Genomic DNA, 20,945 nt, shown 5'->3' with positions numbered 1-20,945 from the left:
CCGTAACCTACCACCTTTGCTGGCGGGGGACCCCAACCCCCGCCAGCCGAAGTCTTCGTCCTTCATTTGGTTTCCGAGTCTGACGTCCTGCACATACAACGTGCAGGACATCAGACTCACAGAAACAGAACGAAGCCTTGCAATCTGTTTCTGTGAGTTTGACGTCCTGCACGTTGTACGTGCAGGACGTCAGACTCAATCAGAAACCAAACGAAGGAAGACGACTTCGGCTGGTGGGGGTTGGGGTCCCCGCCAGCAAAGGTAACAGGAGGCGGGAGGGGGGTTAAGAGGGTCGCCGGCAGGGGGTCCAGGGCCAAATCTACGGGGGCCCAGGTCCCCGTGGCCCCATAGCAGCTACGCCCCTGCATGCAACTGAGTTTCGCTTAGACTGAAGTGCACAGAGATGGTTCCGTGGGAGACCTGTGTGAAGCAGGCTGCAAGAGTCTAAGCAGGAAGCGATGACGGTGTGGATAAGGAATGAATTTTGCTGATGTCATAAAGAAAGAAATGGCAGATTTTATCAGTGTGTTGGATATGTGTGTAGAGGGAGAGACGTCAAAGACGACCCCAGATGAGTAAACTGGGAGGAAGACAGTATTACTCAGAGAAGTAGCAAAAAGAGCAAGGGGGAAGATGGGGATAGATAAGAAGCTCTATCTCAGTCATATTATATTTCAGATGATGGTGGGACATTACGGCAGCAGTGTCAGACAAGCAGGCTAATAACTAGGACTGGATTCTTGGGTGAAATTTCTATTTCAAGTCAGTTCACTGGCTTCCTATCCGTTTCCACATACAGTTCAAACTCCTCTTATTGACCTATAAGTGCATTCACTCTGCAGCTCCTCAGTACCTCTCCACTCTCATCTCTCCCTACACTCCTCCCCGGGAACTCCGTTCACTGGGTAAATCTCTCTTATCTGCACCCTTCTCCTCCACTGCTAACTCCAGACTCCGTTCCTTTTATCTTGCTGCACCATATGCCTGGAATAGACGTCAAGCTCCATCTCTGACCGTCTTCAAATCTAAGCTAAAAGCCCACCTTTTTGATGCAGCTTTTAACTCCTAACCCTTATTCACTTGTTCAGAACCCTTATTTTATCATCCTCACTTTAATATTCCCTTATCTCTTGTCTTGTTTGTCCTAATTAGATTGTAAGCTCTGTCGAGCAGGGACTGTCTGTTTATGTTCAAGTGTACAGCGCTGTGTACATCTAGTAGCGCTTCAGAAATAAGTAGTAGTAGTATTGTAGAGAGGTAGATCTGGGAATTGTCTGTATAAAGATGGTACAGAAAGCCATGGGAAGAAACTAGAGCACAATTATAACAACAATTAATTTGGATGCGTCAGTGTCTGATTTCTTGAAAGAATATACTTTAAATCAAAATAAGCCTAGGACATTTACCTGCACCCTAATTGTTTATTCCATCATAGGTCTTGTTTATTCCATCATAGGTCCACACCCTTCCACTTTCTAAATGCGTCCCAAACCTATCCTGAGGACTCCATCGCCAGCTGGGTTTTTCAGACTCTCCAAAATGAATATGCATGAAGTAAATCTACATGCTTAAAGACCCTGGGCCTGATATTCAGGAGGCAGCGAGCAGCGTTAAACACGAATATTCAATGCTGGGCCGTATCCAGCAATTGGCACGGAATATCTGGGTTTACTTTGGCCTCTAAAAAAGTTAACCGGCTATGCTGATATTCAGCGCTAACCGATTAACTTTTTAGTGGTCAAAAACAGGCCAGCTATTTAAGTGGCCTATTCTGACCACTCAACATAGTTGGTTATGCGCTTAAATGCTATTTAACTGGGCAGGAGCCATTCCTGGCTGGTTAAATAGTTTTGAATACACCGGGGGGGGGGGGGGGGGGGGGGGGGGAGTGTCTGTATATAGAAATTTCTTATGCATATCCACTGAGGAGAGCTTGAACACAAACAACTGCAGGGTCTACAGGACAGGTTTGAGAAACCCTGTTATAACCAAAGCATTTATATATACATAAAAGTTCCTGTTATGTAATTCCTTACGACAATTAATTCAATGAAGAGTTGTCAGCTTGATTAAACATGTAACTTTACGTATGCAAACAATCACAAAAGACGTCAAAATCATTCAAATCATTCACAACAAAAACTATTTTACTGCACAATTTGAATCTGAAATTTTTAAAAATAATCTTGTCCTACAGTGAGCTTATATTGTTAAGTTAAATCTATTTGCCTGTTTTTGAACAATGACTTAATAGTTCTGCAATGCAATCAATCAGGACAATAAATGGAACTAGCTGCAATGTTGGCACCATCAATGGAACAGCTAGGCTGTTGTGATTATTTACAGGTAAAGTATGCGGGCAGGTTGCTGTCACTAGTTAATTTAACCACTGTCATTTCTGTCTTGCTGGAAAGAGGATTTATGCATCCCTCTTATGCAGCTTTATTCTGCAAACTATCGTCTCTGCATCAGAGCCACGAATCAGAGCTGTGCTAAAGCTCTGAAACCCTCTGGTGGAGGCTCAGTGATGACTCTAGCTTCTTGCTGTCTTAGCTCAAGTGAGAGGAGCGAGATCTCTTTGGACTCTTGCATCTTTCCTTGGACTGAGAAGCCCAAGAGGATGAGGGTCATTCAGTTGCAGCGTGACCATCACTGGTCAGTGCTCGTCCTTGCATCGAGCCTTCAACACCACTTTCCAGAAGCTGGATTTTAGTTACCCGGCAAAGGTGGTTTACAGCAGTGCTTCTCAAACTTTTACCCGGCATGACCCCATTTTAACAACTGAGACTTCATGTTACCCCAGATGATAACACAGTAAGTGATGGCAGATAAAGACCTGTACGGTCCCATCCAGTCTGCACACAAGATAAACTCATTTTACTTGATATGCAATACTATATATATATATATATACATATACCCGAGTTTGATTTGTCCTTGCCATTCTCAGGGCACAGATCGTATAAGGCTGCCTAGCACTCTTCTTGTATTAAAAGTTTGGAAGCTAAGTCGAAGCCCCTTAAAATTTACACTCAAGCCCATCCCTATCTATTCAGTCACGATCAGAGCATAGACCGAAGAAGTCTGCCCAGCACCGGTTTCGCTTCCCAATTACCAGTGTCACTACTCAATCTCCACTAAGATTCTGTGGATCCATTCCTTCTAAACAGGATTCCTTTGTGTTTATCCCATGCATGTTTGAATTCCATTACCGTTTTCATCTCCACCACCTCCCGCGGGAGGGCATTCCACGTATCCTCCACCCTCTCCGTGAAAAAAATAGTTCCTGACGTTACTCCTGAATCTGCCCCCCCTTCAACCTCAATTCATGTCCTCTAGTTCTACCAACTTCCCGTCTCCAGAAAAGGTTTGTTTGCGGATTAATACCTTTCAAATATTTGAACGTCTGTATCATGTCACCCCTGTTTCCCCTTTCCTCCAAGGTATACATGTTCAGGTCAGCAAGTCTCTCCTCGTACGGTGTGCAATGCAAATCCCATACCAGGAGAGACTGGCTGATGATTAAAAAAAAAAAAAACAACCACCAAAAAACAAAACAGCACACCTCCAATCCCCTTCCCCCACTAATCCAAAGAAGGAAAGAAGCAGCAGCACTCAGCGTGGGGTTTAAATCAGTGTGTGCTCATAAATCCCAGTAACCAGTATGGGTTTCTAGTCTAATAGGAAGCATACCTAGGAGGGGCCAGGGCTTGTTAATGTCACGTGCAATCTCCAAGACACTTGAGCGCGCAGTCCACAGCCGCTGCCTTGATTTTCTCTCCTCTCATGCCATCCTTGATCCGCTTCAATCCGGTTTTCGCCCTCTTCACTCGACAGAAACAGCACTTTCTAAAGTCTGTAATGACCTGTTCCTTGCCAAATCCAGAGGCCACTACTCCATCCTCATCCTCCTGGATCTATCCGCTGCTTTTGACACTGTCAATCATGACTTACTTCTTGCCACACTGTCCTCATTTGGGTTCCAGGGCTCTGTCCTCTCCTGGTTCTCCTCCTATCTCTCCCACCGCACCTTCAAAGTTCACTCTCATGGATCTTCCTCCACCCCCATCCCCTTATCTGTTGGTGTTCCCCAGGGATCAGTCCTTGGACCCCTTCTCTTCTCAATCTACACCTCTTCCCTGGGCTCCCTGATCTCATCTCATGGTTTCCAGTATCATCTCTATGCTGATGACACCCAACTGTATCTCTCCACACCAGACATCACCGCGGAGACCCAGGCAAAGGTATCGGCCTGCTTATCCGACATTGCTGCCTGGATGTCCAACCGCCACCTGAAACTGAACATGTCCAAGACCGAGCTTATCGTCTTTCCACCAAAACCCACTTCTCCTCTTCCTCCACTTTCTATCTCAGTTGATAACACCCTCATCCTCCCCGTCTCATCTGCCCGCAACCTCGGAGTCATCTTTGACTCCTCTCTTTCCTTCTCTGCGCATATCCAGCAGATAGCCAAGACCTGTCGCTTCTTCCTCTTTAACATCAGCAAAATTCGCCCTTTCCTCTCTGAACACACCACCCGAACTCTCGTCCACGCTCTCATTACCTCTCGCCTGGACTACTGCAACTTACTCCTCACCGGCCTCCCACTTAGCCATCTATCCCCCCTTCAGTCTGTTCAGAACTCTGCTGCACATCTCATATTCCGCCAGAACCGATATACTCATATCACCCCTCTCCTCAGGTCACTTCACTGGCTTCCGATCAGATACCGCATTCAATTCAAGCTTCTCCTTCTTACCTACAAATGCACTCAGTCTGCTGCCCCTCACTACCTCTCTACCCTCATCTCCCCTTACGTTCCCGCCCGTAACCTCCGTTCACAGGATAAATCCCTCCTCTCAGTACCCTTCTCCACCACCGCCAACTCCAGGCTCCGCTCATTCTGCCTCGCCTCACCCTATGCTTGGAACGACCTTCCTGAGCCCTTACGCCAAGCCCCCTCCCTGCCCATCTTCAAGTCTTTGCTTAAAGCCCACCTCTTCAATGCTGCGTTCGGCACCTAACCCTTACCGTTCAGTGAATCCAGACTGCCCCAATTTGACTGCCCCGATCGGACCGACCGTTCACTTGTCTATTAGATTGTAAGCTCTTTGAGCAGGGACTGTCTCTCTTTGTTAAATTGTACAGCGCTGCGTAACCCTAGTAGCGCTCTAGAAATGTTAAGTAGTAGTAGTAGTAGAGAGAGAGGGAATCTATTCACTGATGATGTCACTCCATGTGGGAACCACTCACTCAGAGCCATATTTCCCCATTCCAGTCCTGGAGTACCCCTTGCCAGTCAAGTTTTCAGGATATCCGTAATGAATATGCATGAACTTGATTTGCATACTCTGCCTCCATTATATGCAAATCTTTTTCATGCATATTCATTGTGGATATCCTGAAAACCTGACTGGCAAGGGGTACTCCAGGACCGGACTTGGGAAACACTGACTTACAGTATACTCTTCTGGGTCTGAATCACTCTTAGTATCAGCTTTGCACAAATGCAACTAGAGTAATAATGGCACTGGATCAGAAGTAGGCACAGTGGTTAGGACTGATTTTCTCTCTGATTGTATTATATCGTTTTACATTATTGCTCTGTATACTATGAGTTCATTACTGTGATTCACCTTAGGGCTTTTTCAAAGATTACATTTTTCCACCATCTCTTCATTTTTGTAAACAAATCAATACAATTCTACCAATAATTCTTTTTTTTCTTCTTCACATAAACAGTAAAACTTCGTCAAGATTTTAAACAAGAAAGAGCAAAAGACCCCAGAGAATGCAATTTATTAAATAAATAAAACAAGCAAAAATCCTTCTTGCAATATGCCCTCAAAATTAAAAAAAACAAAAAACCTCTTGGTAACTATTTAAATAGCACAAACAATCTTTCAACAGGCAAAACTCTTCACATGTCCGAATAATATTCAAACATTGAAACTTGCATGCTTCAAGCATTGTACAAGGTGAAATTAGATCTTACCTGCTAATTTTCTTTCCTCTAGACCCTCCAGACCGGTCAAGACGCGTGGGTTATGTCCTCCTACCAGCAGAGGGAGACTGAGAAAACACTAAGCTTTTGAAGCCTGTATATATAACCTGTGCAGAACCTCCACTAGCCAGTATAACCCTGACAAAGCAGAGAAACAAAAAACACTAACAACAACTAGCAACCCTGTACGTGGTCACAGTAAACTGCAAAAACAAGAAACATCTTCCGCTTGCTCTTACGGAAACATGTTCCTTTGCCTTTGATAAAACAGTTGGGCTTCTACAGGTGGACTATCAAAGAAGAGCCCCACCTGTCCCGGACTCCTATCACAAAACAGAAATAAACAGTCTGCAATTAGAGAAACAACAATTTACAGCAGCCAAGAATTATCCAACAAACACACCTCCTGGCCTCCAATACAGACAGGGCGGGCTCTTGACCGGTCTGGAGGGTCTAGAGGAAAGAAAATTAGCAGGTAAGATCTAATTTCACCTTCCTCAGCGACCCTCCAGACCGGTCAAGACGCGTGGGACGTACCAGAGCAGTAACTAACTTATGGGAGGGACCTACTAAGGCCAGAGGTCAAAACTGCTGCCCCAAAGCGCACCTCGTCCTTTGCATGCACAGGAATCCTATAATGCTTCACAAAGGAATGCAACGAAAACCAAACCGCAGCCCGACAAATATCTAACAGAGAAATCATACTATTCTCCGCCCACGAGGCTGCCATTCCCCTAGTGGAATGAGCAGACCAGCCCCTAGGCACCACAGGACCCTTCACCAAGTAAGCAGATGCAACCGCCTCCTTCAACCACCGTGCTATGGTCACCTTAGGAGCCGCTGCACCCTTCTTTGGGCCACCATGAAGAACGAACAAACGGTCAGAGGCTCTGAAGTCCTGAGTTCCAGAGAGATAACAACTCAAAACTCTCCTGACATCCAGCTTGGCAATACCACGCTGCTCCGAATCTCCAGCCATATCACCCAACACTGGCAGAGAGATGACCTGATTAACATGGAACTCGGAAAGCACCGTCCGCAACGAAACCTTTCCCTCAGAAAGGACAAAAATGGTTCCCTACAAGACAAAGCCTGAAGCTCTGAAACACTCCGTGCTGAAGTAATTGCCACCAACAAGACCGTCTTTAAAGATAAATCCTTACAAGATGCCGATACCAGAGGCACAAACGGAGGCCTGATCAAAGCATCCAAAACTAGCTTCAAATCCCACGGAGGCACCATCCGTCACTGAGGCGGACGCAGCAACTTAACACCCTTCAAAAAACGCACTACCTCAGGCACAGACGCGAAGGACTTTCACTGAAGCTTCCCACGAAAACATGACAAAGCTGCCACCTGAACCTTCAGTGTAGACAAGGCCAGACCTCTATCAACACCATCGTGCAAAAATTCCAAAACTTCCGCCACCGAAGAGTGAAACGGCCGAACTCGATGGTCTTCACACCAGTGCTCAAAGATTCTCCAAACCCGGACATATGCCAAGGAAGTGGATCGTCTACGGCAACTCAACATCGTAGCAAAGCCACTGGACGAAAGCCCCTTCTTCTTCAACTTGTGCCGCTCAAGAGCCAAGCCATAAGCGAAAACCGAGCCGGATCCGGCATGATTATCGGGCCTTGACACAGAACTGATCCCAACAAAGGCAGGGCCGCCGCCCCTGCCAACCGCACCAGGTCTCCATACCATGGTCGACGCTGCCAATCCGAAGCTACCAGAATCACCCGACCGGAGTGATGTTCGATGCGCTATATTACTCGACCGACTAACAGCCACAGAGGAAACACATACAGTCACTCCCGAGGCCAAGGCAACAGAAGAGTGTCGATTTCCTCCGCTCAAGGGTCTCTTCAGCGACTGAAAAAAAATCTCTGAACTTGCGCATAGCGAGCCGTTGCCCTAAGATCACCGAAAGTCCCCAGACCGACACAACTCACTGGAACACTGACCGAAGAAAAGACCACTCTCTGGGATCTAGAGTGTGCCTGCTGAGATAATCTGCATCTATGTGACCTACCCCGGCCACATGCGCTGCCAAGAGAGCCTGATGATGAGTTCAACTGCGCCGCCAAGGCTCTTTGTTCCCCCCTTGACGGTTGACATATGCTACTGCCATGGCATTGTCACAGAGCACTCGGACTGCCTTGTGGCGAACCACCGACGTCAAGGCCTGGAGCGCCACCCGAATGGCCCGAGTTTCCAGCCGGTTGATGGACCACTCTGCTTCTGCCCGAGACCACCGGCCTTGAGCTACCTGACTGAGACAATGTGCCCCCCAACCTTGCAGACTGGCATCCGTGACCATTACCAGCCCCTGTGGGGACTCCAACGGCATTCCTTTCCCAAATTGCGCGGATTGAGCCACCAGCGGAGACTGAGACGAGGGACCACCGACAGCGGACAACACATTTCCAAGTCCTGCGACAGAGGGGACCAACGACTGAGCAGAGCTGACTGTACCTGACGCATGTGCGCCCTGGCCCACGGAACTACCTCTATGGTCGCCGCCATCAGGCCCAGGACCTGACGATAAGTACGGGCCGTCGGCGCCTTCTCTGCAAGGAACCGACGAATCGGACCCTGTAACTTGGAACCAAAAGGCTGCACGAAGGAAAGTGAAGATAAGCTTCCGTCAAATCCAGGGAAGTGAGAAACTCTCCTTTCCGGACCGCACCAGTGACCGACCGCAACGTCTCCATCCGGAAAGAGGGCACCTTGAGTGCCGCATTGACCCTTTTGAGATCTAAAATGGGACGAAAAGTGTCCTCTTTCTTGTGGACCACAAAATAGATCAAATAGCACCCTGAGCGTTGCTGATCTGAAGGAACAGGAACCACGGCTCCCAACGCGAGCAGCCACCGCAGAGTGTCCCTCACTGCTGCCCTCTTGCTCCAAGACCGACAGAGGGATTCCAGAAACACTTCGGGAGAACAGCTTTCGAATTCCAGCGCACATCCGCCTCGAAACACCTTGAGAACCCACTGATCTGACCTGATTTGGGCCCAACTCTGGTAAAACAGACTCAGCCGAGCCCCAACATGCACCAGAGCCTGAGCCCGCACACCTTCATTGGGAATTGTGGCCTGAATACTAACCTCCCGCGGAAAAGCCACGCCCTCCGCGACGACTCTCACGAAAGAACCGTGTGCGCTGGAAAAACCGACCCCTAGAGGTCCTACTACTATTAAACATTTCTATAGCACTACTAGACTTATGCAGCGCTGTACAAATTAACATAAAAAGACAGTCCCTGCTCAACAGAGCTTACAATCTAAATTGGACAAACAGACAGCTAGGGGTAGGTCCCACTCGATCTGCCCGGCCTATACCGCTGAGCCTCCCTAAACCGTCCCCGAGAGGAACTAGTTCTGGCCCCTGCCTTGAACCGAAAATCTGGAAGCCATAGAACCTTGGTATCACTAAGACCTCACACTAACTTGTCCAAATCTTCTCCAAAGAGCATAGCTCCCTTAAGTGGCAGAGACCCACAACCATAGCCATATTTTTTGTCTGAAGTAGGCAACAAATCATAAAAGCCTCAGACAAAAAGGATGAACCCATGTCCAAGTCGGCTAACTCCTGACCCCCAGAAGAACCAACATCTACCGAATCATCCAGGAGCTTCTCGGCCCAACGAAAACATGCCCGAGCTACCAGACCCCCACAAACCGAGGCCTGCAGGGCTAGAGCCGACAAAACAAAACTACGCTTGAGAAAAGATCCCAACTTCCTATCCTGAGGATCACGGAGGGCCATTCCTCCATCAACCGGGATAGCCGTAGCTATAATTACTGCCGTCACTACTGCATCTACCGTGGGAGCCTTAAAGGAATCCCTATCATCCTGAGGGAGGGGATAAAGCCTCGCCATTGCCTTTGCCACCTTACACGGCAAATCCCATTCCTGACAAATCATCTCCCGGAGATCCTTGTTCATAGGGAAGGATCACGCCTGACGCTGAATGCCCTTCACCAACGGATCCTGGACAGTTTCCCCCAAAGCCACCTCAGGACCAAACTGAAGGGTGGACGACACCTGATCTATGAGTTCTGACAGCTCATCTCTATGGAAAATCCGCACTACTGAAGGATCCTCTCCAGGAATCCAACAATCCTGCTCCTGAGAGCCGTCAATTCCATCTGACTCCCCCAGATCACTAAGCGCAGCTTCTGCAGCTACAGGAGAAAAACATTGCCTGTCCTCTGACCACTCTAACCGTGGTCTCTCAGCCAAGACGGAAATAGCCCCCTCTTCCAATTGGGGGGGGGGGGGGGGTCCCGATCTCCAGGCCTAATACCGCGTCCAGACAAAATCTGGAGGAAAGCCCACCATTCCTGGACCGTCATTAGGCCCTTTTGTGCCAAAAATGGAGGCCGCAGGCCCAAAACCAGCTGGCTCCACGGGCCGCGTCAGACTCAAGATGGCGGCTGTTCCCGCCGAAACTGTTCCCGCTGACAGCGGCCCTGCCTACGCTCCCGCTGACCCGGAGACTCCCGACACCATCGATCCCTCCGCGGTCAAGTTGGGGGGTGCCGCAGCCACCTTTATAGGTGCACCGCAAAGCTACACTGAGCGCCCGGCGCCTCTACCCCTCGCCACGAGCACGCGCGACATCGGAGGAGCTGGGCCGCCATAAACCACGAGGTAAGGGAAAAGCTGTTCCGCAAACGCGCCAAACCAAAAACTCACTCACACTGCAAAAGCACTGAAGAAAGCGCTGCTCTCGTTCCAGCAAGGAATCGAAACCCCCGTTCGGTCCGCTGAAAATAAAGAAATAAATGCCCTTAAAGGCACAGTACTCCAACTCTGGCAGCTGGAAATTGTAAGGCACTCAAGGCTACAATACTGAGAAAGCAGCCGAGGCACAAAGCTGCCAAGCAAAACGAAATAGAATAACTGACCTTAAAGGCACAGTACTCTAATTCTGGCATCTGGAAATTGTAAGGCACTCAAGGCTACAATACTGAGAAAGCAGCCGAGGCACAAAGCTGGCAAGCAAAACGAAATAGAATAACTGACCTTAAAGGCACAGTACTCTAATTCTGGCATCTGGAAATTGTAAGGCACTCAAGGCTACAATACTGAGAAAGCAGCCGAGGCACAAAGCTGCCAAGCAAACAGAAATAGAGAGCAGCACAGGGGGAGGGACCCAAACATAGGTGTAACACCCCAGGGGGAAAAACTGGGCCCCACCAGACCCAGGGCCCCAAAGCACTTTTTTTTTTTTTTTACACACACACGTACAGGGTACTGCAACAGAATAAAGTTTGGAAGGAAAAAATCCTACGACCCAATGACAAACTACCTCACCAGATTATTGGAGACTGCACAGGCTGTCAACTGCTACCTCTGCTGAGACTGAGAAAATACTGGCTAGTGGAGGTTCTGCACAGGTTATATATACAGGCTTCAAAAGCTTAGTGTTTTCTCAGTCTCCCTCTGCTGGTAGGAGGACATAACCCACGCGTCTTGACCGGTCTGGAGGGTCGCTGAGGAAGGCATATTTGCAGTATCTCTGTGAATCAGTCAGTGTTTGGGGGAACCAAGGGCCATGGGGGGAGGGATGAATGAGTAAACAGATGGGGATGTTATGACTGGTGGTAGGAGCTGATTTGAGTGGAAGGGGTTTATTAGAGGGTGGAAAGGTAGTAAGTGGGTAGAACAGCTGAGTATATGACAGGTTTTAAGTACTGGGGAGCAGACTGAATGCCTGGAGCTTTACAAAAAATGACAGGTAGCAGATGAGTGAAGGGTGCAGGTATTATGAGGAGCTGAGTGAATCAATGAGCAGATGGGGTTTATAAGGCAAGATGGGCTGAGTGAGTGCTTGGGAGTATAGGTGTCAGGGATTTTTCCTCAGATTATGGAGGTTGTGGTCATTACAAGTGACAGGAAGAGCTGATCCTGTGCGTAGATGGTGTGAATTAATGGTGAAGAAGCTGAATGACTGCGTGGATGGGGGTTAAAAAGTGTTAGGACACCTAAATGAGTAGACAGGAGTAATGAATACCAAGTGGGGGATAAGTGAGTGGGATGAAGGGGTTATAAGTAATGGGATTAGCTGGGTGAGTCGGTGAGTGGATGGCGAGGGGGGGGGGGGGAGTGGCAAAGGGGCTGAGTGTAAATGGCAAGAGGAGGGCTTAAGTAAACAAGTGACTACATGGTGGTGATGATGGGGTGCTAGTGAGTGGCAGTGGGAAGCTGACATGAGCACCGCTGAGACAAGTGAAGAATGGTGTGTGTATGATCTGAGAATGAAGGGGGTAGCATGGATGCTGGGAGCATACTTGTCCTGTCTGTCTGTCATAATTAGATTGTAAGCTCTATTGAGCAGGGACTGTCTCTCCATGTTCAAGTGTGAAGCGCTGCATATGTCCGGTAGTGCTATAGAAATGATTAGTAGTAGGGTTTCAGTCACCACTCCTCTCATTCCCCTTTCCCTGTCTTTATCTTCCCCTTCTTGAGCTCCCTCTGTCATATCATTTGTACCTCCAATTGTTCAATGCTTCACTGGCAGTTGGGACCTGGGTTCACTACCGCTGCAATGCTCATTTGGGGCAGGTGAGGCCCAAATCTCAATTTGTACCACAGTCTGGCACTTATGCTCAACGGTGGAAACCTCTATCTGTTCTCTTGTCACAGCCATGGTCATGGACTTAAACAGCCAGCACTGCTTGAAAGGCTGCCACTGCATTCTGTCTCCTAATGCATAGCAAAGCTATGCGTATGGACGGCTGGCTAGACAAAGACAGATTTTCTACAGGTGGTATTTCCTGATTCAAATAAACATTCTTAAAATCCCTTCTGATAGCCACCTTTTGGTGACTAAAATTATATTTCCTTTAAAATCTTCTTTATCAGAGAAAAGAGATGTAAGTTTAACTGACATTTTGGAAAATTCAGAAGTTATAGATAGAGTTATTATTAGTGACTTTCGTCTTTGATTTAGATAGGAACAATGCTTTGAAATTGTATTTCCGATACATGGTTGATAGTTTTTTGGGTTTAAAGATGCATATATTTCCTGACACATCAAGGGAATCGCAGACACGTGTGAGGTCTTGGCTTTTAAGCCAGGAATCATTGCCCTAGGTGGGACCTTCCTAGCGCGATTCCCTTGTAAGTGTTTTATTTCCTTATTACTTATTTGTTTGACTCTAAGAAATTATAAGAGTTTGTGGAAACAGATGAAGAATCCTCTGCAGCAACTTCCTTCAGTTACCACTGTACCGGCTGCAATAACCGATTAACCTTCCTCCCTCAGAAAATTTGAAGTGTAAGATTAACCATTTAGAGTTTTTCTTATTTTCTTTAAGATTGTTTTCCTGATCTTGGATCTTCCAATTGTGGACAATTATGTAAATATATACTGTTGAGAGAAAATGTTTTCCTTTTTATATTAATTTCTGTATTTCCTTACATTTATGTGATAAATGTGAATGTAATTAAGTAAATAAATAAATAAATAAATAAAAACAAACATTCTTAAAATCCTACCTTAGCAACAGTAACATCAAGTTGCTAACCTGTGAAGCTTGGTGCAGTGGAAAGAGAAAACTAGCTCTTGAAGTTTACCGAGGTTTCTAGTACAGTTATTCATACATGTGCGAGGCTTCCCATGTCGGTGTCATCGTATAGGGCTACTTCACTTTTATATCAAGTTACCAGTAGTTTGAATGAAGAAAGTCAACTCCTAGGAAGGATGGTTGACTACTGGGAGGAAGTTGGATTTAGTATTTTTCTTGTCCCTTATGTTTATGCTGATGGTGGTCAGATACTGGTGGCTTATGACCCTGATTCTTTGGGTTTTATCATCTAACCCCTCTCTTTCTGCCATTAACGGTTGACTAAAGACTCACAACTAGATAACTCCGGCTATCAAATGTGAAGTATTCTGGACCTCCATATCCTCACCTGAGCCTGATTAGGTTCACCATATTAATGATCCAGTTATACTATGAAAATCAATTACTTCACTAGGAATTCAATTTGATACTACACCTGCTTTTACACCTCAAATTTCATCTGTAATAAAATCTGCCTTCTTTGCTCTGTGCAGGATTTGCTCAGTTAAGTATCTATTGAACATGCATGATTTGAAGATCTTAATTCATGTTTTTGATATTTCAAGAATAGGCTATTCTAATTCTCTACCTAATAAACTACTTTTTCAGTCTCCAAAACAGCTGCAAATACAAAATTGTGTGCTAAAGTTTCTCTTTGGAGCAAGTAGACATGACCATATTATTGAGAGCAACCTTCATGGGCAGATTCAGTGACCTGAATGTTTACCCTCTCAACATCCAGGACTAAGGAGGACTTGATGTTTGAGTGCAACAGAGTTCCCTGATTCTGTGTGATTAGGGTTGGCAACGCTCTCAATTAATTTAGCTCCCAGATCCATTTCCACCAATAAGCAGCTATGAAAATCATAGTTCCTTCGATTCTTATGAGTTTTAATAGAGTATTCTGAGGTGGTTGAGAGGGGGAGGCCTATACCTTTGAGAGTAATAGGTCCTCTGCTGCCCTCCACCATAGTACCTCCTGGATGAGGGGGTCAAGCCTGGAGTGGGCCAGGATAGTGACTTGATGGCCTCAGAACACTTCTTGATGAGATCAGTGATCCCCTCCACCTTTTTACCAGAAAGACTGTTACCCTGGCACAGAACCTCTGTCAGCTTCTTCTGAACCACAGGTTCAAAGTCTGAGGTACGCAGCCAGTTAAGTGGTGCAGCACAATATCCATGGCGAAGGCCCTGAATGCCTTTCTGAAAGCATCACAGGTTGCCTAGACCACATGCTTTCCACATTCCTGTTGCTTGGTTACTAGCTGGCAGAGCTCTGCAGTCTTCTCTGGTGATGGAGTGTTTGTAAACTCTGCCACACTGTACACAATGTTCAACAAGTACGTGCTCATTAACAACTGGTAAGGATGCATGCGGTAAGACAAACTTAGCATTCTGAAAATGTTTTCTCCAAAAGATTCCAAAGTCTGAGCCTTTCTTCCTTGGGGGGGGGGGGGGGGGGGGAGGATCAAGGAATGAGTTCTGGAGCTCTTGGCTCTGAAAAGAGGATTAAACTACCATAGAATGGTAAGGAAGCTGAAGTTTCTTGAATCCAGGAGCCTTTTGGACTATATACATAGAGTTGGCCTCCTTATGTATTAGATGTACATTCTTAAGGAGTCTGTCCTCGGGCACTGTCACAGTTTCCTTCGGAAGGACATCAATTTCAAGCATGTCCAACAACTCAGCCCTGGGCTCATCCTCAGTCACCAAATCAAATGGGACTTAGCCATCTCCCTAATAAAATCAGAAAAGGAGAACCTCTCAGGGGGGACTTTCTCTTTTCATATGGAGGAGGGGATCTGAAGTGATACCAAGGGACCTTTCCTCCAAGAGGGTCTCTGGTGCTTTTTCAGGCCCCCAGACTCAGAAAAATAAACCTCCCTGGATGTCCGAGTCTGGGTCTACCTGTCTGCTGGCAGGCTTTTCAGGCCCTGGATAGAGGCACCGAGAAACTGGTGATCATTGGTGCTTGAGAAAGCTTCCCCCCACCCCCCGAGGAACTGGAGTGTGACACCATCTCGACGTGCACTGGCTCAGACACTCTTTGAGGCACCAGCATGTATATACATGTGGCAGGCAGGGCATGGACTTCCAGAATGGGCTGAAGCTCCACTGGAGTTAATGGCGAAGCCCTCGATGCCTCTGCATTGTGTCAAGCCAGGAAAGGCCTCATCTTTTCCTAGAATGTGGCCTGGATCTGCTTCTCAAGGTGAGCCATCAGTAAAGGCCAGGGCTCAGCTGGTGTGACCATGTCCTTGAAAGACATCAAGGCCTAATCAATGGCCTGGTTCTGGCTCAATGGAGACTGGCACAACCACTCCAATTCTTTGGAGGGTGAGCAACCCTCATGGTGGGGTCACTTCTCGGTCGGATTGGAGGACTCCTGATGGCCACTACCAATGATTCATATCAAGGCAGGAAGAGGCCTTCTTGATGTTGATGCATCCCCAGTGTCTGATGCAGCTCCTGGAGCCACTAGGAACATTGTGTTGCCTAAGTCGATGGACCGGACTTCTCCTTGTCAAAAATACATTCACATTGCTTTCTTCTTGACATCTGTAAACAGAGTTTACAAAAAGTATTATGGTTGGACCCCAGGCATTGCAGGCACCAATTATGAGTGCTCATGAGGGATGTGATCCTGCTGAAGCGGGTATATGTCTTAAAACCCCTAGGAGTTTTAAGGGACATGTTGAGATAAATGGCTGAGGTGAAATCAAATGGCACAATTTTGGAAAAAATATCTGTAATAGAATACTAGAGGCTTAAGATGGCCCAGCGAATAGCAGAAAAAGAAAGGAAACTTAAGGAAATGCTGAAAACCTGATTGAGGAATTAAGAGAAAAGGGAGGCAATGGCATAAAAACAATGTGAAAACCGTACAGAAAGGACACCGAAATGAGGGGAGCTTGATGAAACATGACCTCACTGCAGAGGGCGGAATTGGTGAATGGCCCACGAGAGGTAGGTGTAGGTGTGTGTGTGTATGTGTGTTTCAGTACCCAAGTCGAAACTGAAATTCAGTCAGTCTCTACCCTCTAGGATAGATATTTACATTACCGGCTGTATCCGATTCCCGATTTGCCTTGGACTTGTATGTGAAAAAGGGGTTATTAAATCAAAAGTCAATTACAGCAAACCTTGTGATGGTCAGTAATAAACATCTTCTGTCTGCATCTGAAGCAGAACTGGCCTGCTTCTTTGGCATGGTAAGAAAAATTAATGATGTAAAATCAAACAAATACATTTTTAGACAGTTTTGGCTCTGGCAGACTGTTCAGCAGCAGCATGGAAGAAAACAGTTTAAGAATGGAACATTTGGAGAGGAAGAGTCAATTTTCTTCTTCTTTTTTTTTTTAAATAAAAGAACTTTTCGCTTAAGCAGTAACACCAATTGGGAAGAGTCAAACTGTCAGTCTGTCCGTCCATCCATGCACATCTGTTCCTCTGTGCACATACAAAGAAACAGATGTATAAGGAGACAGGAAGACATGCTAGAACAGTAAAGCCACGGGTAGTGAGGAGATTAGGCCCCATCACTGAAGAGGGAAGGAGCTTGCGCTAAAAGATAGAAATCCCGGATAGCGGGAAAGTCAGGCTCTCCACCCAAAGAGGGAGAGAGTCATGTGAAGAATGGATGAGCACACTGAAAGGATCCTGCCAACATGGGAACAATAAAAAGCCTGGGCCATAAGTCCAGAATACTGCATACAGAGACCCAATCCCCTATAGCTTGAGAAGACCAACAGAGCCACGGTCGCAGCCAAGATTACAACATCAGAAGATAGGAGTGGGTGAACAACAGATGGGGAAGAATGGAAGGGGAGGAGAAAAGGGAGCTGGCACAGAACAAGGGGGGAGTGGAAGAAAACGTACAAGAGGGAGGATGACAGGGAGTGGAGTGTGGCAGGAAAGGTAGAGGGAGAGTGCAAGGGGCGGGAGGGACAGGGATGAATCCAGGAGGGCAAGGAAGAGTGGAAAAGGGGATGGAAGTCTATGTACCCACAGCCAAATATATATTCAGACACTTCTTTGACACAAACACGCATTTTAATTTATTTAAACTGATTTATACCCTACCAAATCCAGTCAGCCGTCTCTAAGACAGAGAGACTACAGTAAACTATTTCACTTCTACCAAACATATAAACACAGAACATACACATCCCATATTTCCTCTGCCACACAGACCCCCTACCCAAGCACACAAACACATACATCCCCCAAAGGAAGTGGCAAACTCTCCTCATAGAGAAAAATATACACAGCATACCACTGATATACTTACTCACCTCACACAGACCTTGAATCACTACTCACACTTCGTATTTCCTTCACTCAACCCATGCACCCACACACTGCTACATTTCTGAGAACACTTCAGCAAGTCTATTCGCACCAAGTCCCCCACAGAGATATGCCTAAGTATGCTAATGCGAGAAGGGCGAATGTGTTTCAATTTTCTTTTAAAAGCTGCATAACTTGTTAAAGCATGTAATTCAATTTAACACTCTTCACTGAATTTGCAAGATATATACTGTAGTGATTACAGGTTTTCTCCTATGATGGAAAAAAAATGATTAAGGTGTAAGTGAATTTCCTTGACCTCCAGGGGTCTTTACCTTCTTTGAAGAAGAAAAGAAAATGTGAACTAGATATTAAAAAAATTAATTTTTCAGTGGATTTACGTTGTTTTTGGCAAAATAAAATGACATCTTTTCAATTTTAAGTATCACACCCAATAGCCAAGAGCATTGCTTAACGGCAGCAGCGGTTGTAGCTTTCAAGCTTTTCTTTATAAGAGACATTGAATATGTAGCAAAAGGTTAAAGGTCTTCACCTCTTCTCCTTCTGTTTCTGGCCGAATAGCATCTTCCAGCTGCAGAGGCAAACGAGGTTCAGCCAAGCTGATCACATAGATCTGAAAGTGAGACAGAACAGAAATAGTGCAATACCACAAGCATGTGGGTAACTTTAATCAAAACAGACACTTTCGTCATATACGTTATTTGGTTTGCATGAAATGTTCAGATTGAAATCATGTTTATCATGTTTTTAAAAGCTATTTATGCTGTCTTCCCTCCTGGGCGAAATCAGCAAGGCACCGTATAAATATAATATTTTCTAAAATGTTTTTTTTTTTGTAGAGTAAATATACTAAGAGCTTACAGACGAGCAACTAAAATGTTGTTGACCACCTACATAAATGGTTTTGTTAAGCATTAACACTTTTAGGAGCCACAATCTTCTCATGCACTCTCATAACCCTAACATTCTATGGACAGATGTACTAAGAGATTGTCTCAGAAACAACATGGGGAAAACCCTTTTGAACATCTGGTCGTAAGTGCAATATAAGGTAGTATTAAGGAACTAGTATGAGAATGCTGTATTCTCCCAATTCTACTTTAGGATTTAATAACTAGTTCAGGGCTTATCGAAAAACTTTTTGAGTATTGTAGAGCTGTGGTTCCCCACATTAAACAGTAAAAAGATAAGATTCATTTCAAATCCTACATGAAAAGTTGACACATTTACAACATAAATGCTGTGAATTTAAAAATACACTGCATGCTGCCTTCTTGCTGTCCTGTTTTGCACTTTTGACTTGTACTTTTGGTTTGTGGTTGTGACCACAAGGTGCTTTTCTCTTGTCCTACCTATATTTCTTTTGAGACCCAACTTCATTTATTTATTTGTTACATTTGTACCCCACATTTTCCCACCTATTTACAGGCTCAATGTGGCTTACATGGTACCTACCGTGAAGGCGATCGCCAACTCCGGTAGAGAACAAATACAAAGTGATGTTATAGTCAGATAGGTTCACATGTTACAATCACATTGGGAATCGCAGAGAAGAAGAGTTATATATTTTTTGTTACATTTGTACCCCGTGCTTTTTCCCACTCATGGCAGGCTCAATGCGGCAGGCAATGGAGGGTTAAGTGACTTACCCAGAGTCACAAGGAGCTGCCTGTGCCGGGAATCGAACTCAGTTCCGACCAAAGTCCACCACCCTAACCACTAGGCCACCACCCTAACCACTAGGCCACTCCTCCAGAGTTATATAGTGTTCATTACGAGCTTTGGTTACGTTGTGTTGCAGGGTTCAGGCACTTAAGTTGGGTCGGGAGGGTATGCCTTTCCGAACAGGTAGGTCTTTAGTAATTTTTGGAAGTTAAGGTGGTGGTACGTTGTTTGCACAGCTTTTGGTAATGCATTCCATAATTGTGTGCTTACGTAGAAGAAGCTGGATGCATAAGTTATATTTGAGTCCTTTACAGCTTGGGTAATGGAGATTTAGGTGTGTTCGTGTTATCTGACTGTGTTTCTGGTTAGTAGGTCTATGAGGTCGGTCATATATCCCGGTGCTTCGCCATAGATAATTTTATGGACCAGGGTGCAGATTTTGAAAGCAATACGTTCTTTGATTGGGCATCAGTGCAATTTTTCTTGGAGGGGTTTGGTGCTTTCGAATCGCGTTTTTCCGAATATAAGTCTGGCTGCTGTGTTTTGAGCGGTCTGAAGTTTTTTTATGAGTTGTTCTTTGCATCCCGCATAAATTCCATTGCAGTAGTCAGCGTGGCTTAGTACCATAGATTGTATCAGGTTGCGAAATGTTTCCCTCGGGAAGAATGGTTTCACGCGTTTGAGTTTCCACATTGAGTGGAACATCTTCTTGGTTGTAGAGAACTCTGATAGGAAGAGACCCTTATGTGGATCATCAGTTGCATTAGTTTTTCCTGAACACTTTCTGGAGTGCAGTAAGTAGCCTAATGGTTAGTGCAGTGGGCCAAGAACCAGAGGAATTGGGTTTGATCCCCACTGCAGCTCCTTATGGCTCTTGGCAAGTCGCTTAATCCTCCATTGCCTCAGGTACAAAATAGATAACCTCTCTGTTTTAACCACAGAAAGGCGGTATATTAAATTCCATCCACTTTCCCTTTCCTTTATTTAAGTCACTTTAGCCACACACAGAGACCCCAAAGGGCTTATTTTGGCACTCAGTGACTTGCAGATCATTTCTGCTCAACTCACTGGTTAAAAATCCTTCCCTTATGCACTAAATTACTTTACTGTGACAACAACATGCAAAGTTTAGGACGTGCTCTTTATGTAGCTTGTGTGAAGAGGCAACCTGTACACAAAACGTGACAAAGACTATCCTATTATATACAATGATCCTTCCTGTCTGCTCTGCACGCATAGCCTGAGCTCTGCATTTATTTCTTCTGGTCACTGTAAAAACGTGTTACCCTGTTGGAACCCTGTGAGGTTCTAGCTCTTAACAGCCAGCAAAAAAGGTGACCTTTCAAGGTTTAACTAAACCTTAGATCCCAAGCAAAAACAGT

General features: G+C 45.8%; 1 protein-coding gene across 3 annotated transcripts in view; it reads right to left on the bottom strand.

Moving 5' to 3' along the window:
* The window catches only part of DARS1 (aspartyl-tRNA synthetase 1), a 155,890-nt gene that overhangs the window by 52,631 nt on the left and 82,314 nt on the right, over nucleotides 1-20,945 (bottom strand). For all 3 annotated transcript variants that reach the window (XM_030209906.1, XM_030209909.1, XM_030209910.1), the window contains exon 8: nucleotides 18,431-18,511. In XM_030209906.1, coding sequence (XP_030065766.1) covers nucleotides 18,431-18,511 — 81 coding nt within the window. The remainder of the gene's footprint in view (nucleotides 1-18,430; nucleotides 18,512-20,945) is intronic.

Source organism: Microcaecilia unicolor, chromosome 7 (genome assembly GCF_901765095.1).
Source record: "Microcaecilia unicolor chromosome 7, aMicUni1.1, whole genome shotgun sequence".
Taxonomy (NCBI): Eukaryota; Metazoa; Chordata; class Amphibia; order Gymnophiona; family Siphonopidae; genus Microcaecilia; species Microcaecilia unicolor.
The sequence above is the reverse complement of the archived record's forward strand: the minus strand, read 5'-3'. Positions and strand labels throughout refer to the sequence as shown.